Source organism: Stegastes partitus, unplaced genomic scaffold (genome assembly GCF_000690725.1).
Source record: "Stegastes partitus isolate 25-593 unplaced genomic scaffold, Stegastes_partitus-1.0.2 Scaffold353, whole genome shotgun sequence".
NCBI classification, from domain to species: domain Eukaryota; kingdom Metazoa; phylum Chordata; class Actinopteri; family Pomacentridae; genus Stegastes; species Stegastes partitus.
Genome location: NW_007578084.1, coordinates 340,375 through 342,771, shown reverse-complemented (window position 1 = coordinate 342,771; position 2,397 = coordinate 340,375). Strand labels below are relative to the sequence as shown.

The following is a 2,397-nucleotide window of genomic DNA, read 5'->3' as shown; positions in this document are numbered from 1 at the left end:
TTTGCTACATTCGGCCTTTTTGATGCATGAATTGCTGATCTATGGTGGATTATCTATGCAATGCATGTGTCTGATTGTATACATCAGGTGTTTCATGAAAACAAAAACAAAAAATCACACTGATGATGTAGAGATCTCAAAAACTCATGTATCAAATATGACACACTTGGCATTACAGGATTAAGTGATGATAGAGTTGCAACAATATAAAAAAACACTTAATAGTTAATTAGGTTGGATTTGTTTCAGCATATGGCCTCAGTGTATCTAAACTGGTTCTGGCTGTGAATGAAGTGTGTCTTTACTGATGACAAGCTTCCATTACACTTCACTAAATGACTGTTTTTAACGGATGCATCGTTACTAATCAGGTTTAAAGTAGAAACTAGATACACATTTGTGGGCCTGCGTTTGTTGTGACCGGTTTTCATGCCAACAGAGACGCTGGTCGTTGTTGCCATGGAGATGAGCCCCGCAGAGTTCTTGGAGCTGATACCTGATGACGGCACGGCGTCGTACTTCCTGCCTCACCTGCTGACATGTAGCCAGAGACACCTGATGACCTGAGAGACACACACGCGCAAACGCAGAAAGTGATCAATAAGGACTGAAGCATTTTGACCTGCTGCAATGGAGCAGCTGGACATTTAGTGTTTTAATTAAAATACCCTCAATAGATGTGGATGATTCAGGCTGCAGTCTGTGAAGTCTTTGGTTGACCCCCGACAGTCATGTATTTTAGGTATTATGCAATTAAATTAAACAACCTAATTACACTTTTGGAACAAGATTTAAACTATTTGCTGTTGTCCAGGCTCCTGAGAAGCTTTAATGGCTCATACCTGCTGATGCTGGCTCATTTTATATCGAGCTGTTTTGAGAATGATTCACTTCTTACCCCTAAAGTATAGAGCTTTACATTGAGACTACTGAGTGAGCTTTGAGGCCCTTTGAGCTGCAAGCATTTTCCTCCATTTAGTTTTTAAATACTTGCACACAAAGATCTGAGAGGAATTTCACTGCTGTTACATCAGAAAAGAGCTGATTAAATCTACACTAAGTATCTCAACAGATACCAGTCAGCATTTTTTCTTTCCGCTTTATTTTTACTGTTAAAGTGAAACTTCTTCTTCTTCTTTTTTTTTAATCTCTGATGTTTTTTAGTAACAATGTTCTCATTTGAGCAAAAAGTGTTTAGAATTTTGTCCAACTATTTAGAAGTGATGTTTCATTCAATCTGCAAACAGCCAAAAACTATTGTTGTGTTGGAGCTACTGAGTGCCTACTCACAGTTTTTAATTAAAGCGTTCCTCCTAACTATCTAAAAACCTGTCATTCATTCATTCACCTTTGACGTCTTGTCTGGCCCATGGGAAACTTGTGTAAGTTAGTAAAGAGCAGAGATCACTTTTGTTGTGTCTGCAGTCGCTGATAATGCAATCAGAAGACAGTCGCCTCTGTTGTTGCCTCAGTTGATTGCCACACTGATTAAGGATTGTTCTGTGTGGTTTTGATGAGTTGCTGTAGTTTCACGACAGGAATGAGATGTGACTTTAAACAAACACTGTTCTGTTTTGACTTTGTCCCGCCCCAAAAAACGTGATTAAAAGATCACTGTGAGGTAGCATGTGGGCTCCTGCTTCAGTCTGCAAACTGGAGTAACCTGACAATTATGTCTTAACTTCTATTTTGAGCAGTTAAGAAGTGCATTTTTTTGTATTGGACTTGCAAAGGACAATAAAGTAGATCATTTTAATATTAATTACTTTTTAAAAATGCATATATAATCTTCTCCCCTCATCCCAACCTGTGGTTCGGCTGGAGGTTTCTGCCTGTTCACAGGGTGGTTTTTGGAGTTTTTCCTCAGTTGACTTATGTCATGAATTGGTGCTGTATAAATAAAACTGAATTAAAAACGTTTCAAAAACAACTTACAGTGCTTCGTAAAAGATACAACAAAACATACAATATTGAATAAAATTACAAATAACGAAGACTGAATAAGACTTTAAAGCACAAGAACAAAATAAATCCCAAATTTTCTACATTACAATTCTAAATTAATATATTATGAAGACTTGCGAAGCCTAAAACTTGAAATTTCTTTGTGTTTTATATTTTGCATTTAGTAACTAACGGTGAAAAATGTTCAGATAGCTATAATCAAGTAAGATAAGATATGCCTTTATTTATCTCAGTGGAGAAATTCACATTGTTGTCAGCAGCAGCACACACAGAGAAATAGTGCAAACACAAGTATGAAAATACACATATAAAAAAGAAGAGTGCAAGCATAAAACATATAAATATGAAAAGATATATATGTATATATATAAAAGATGCAGAAAATAAATAAACAGTGCAAATGCAAATACATACATATATACATGAGTTGTG

At 36.2% G+C, this 2,397-nt stretch overlaps 1 protein-coding gene across 5 annotated transcripts in view; it reads left to right on the top strand.

Moving 5' to 3' along the window:
- hps3 (HPS3 biogenesis of lysosomal organelles complex 2 subunit 1) overlaps positions 1 to 1,328 on the top strand; it is a 21,131-nt gene extending 19,803 nt beyond the window's left edge. For all 5 annotated transcript variants that reach the window (XM_008284290.1, XM_008284288.1, XM_008284289.1 and 2 more), the window contains one exon: positions 440 to 1,328. In XM_008284290.1, the coding sequence (XP_008282512.1) occupies positions 440 to 567 (128 nt within the window). In that variant the 3' untranslated portion in view covers positions 568 to 1,328. The remainder of the gene's footprint in view (positions 1 to 439) is intronic.
- The last annotated feature ends 1,069 nt before the right edge of the window (positions 1,329 to 2,397 follow it).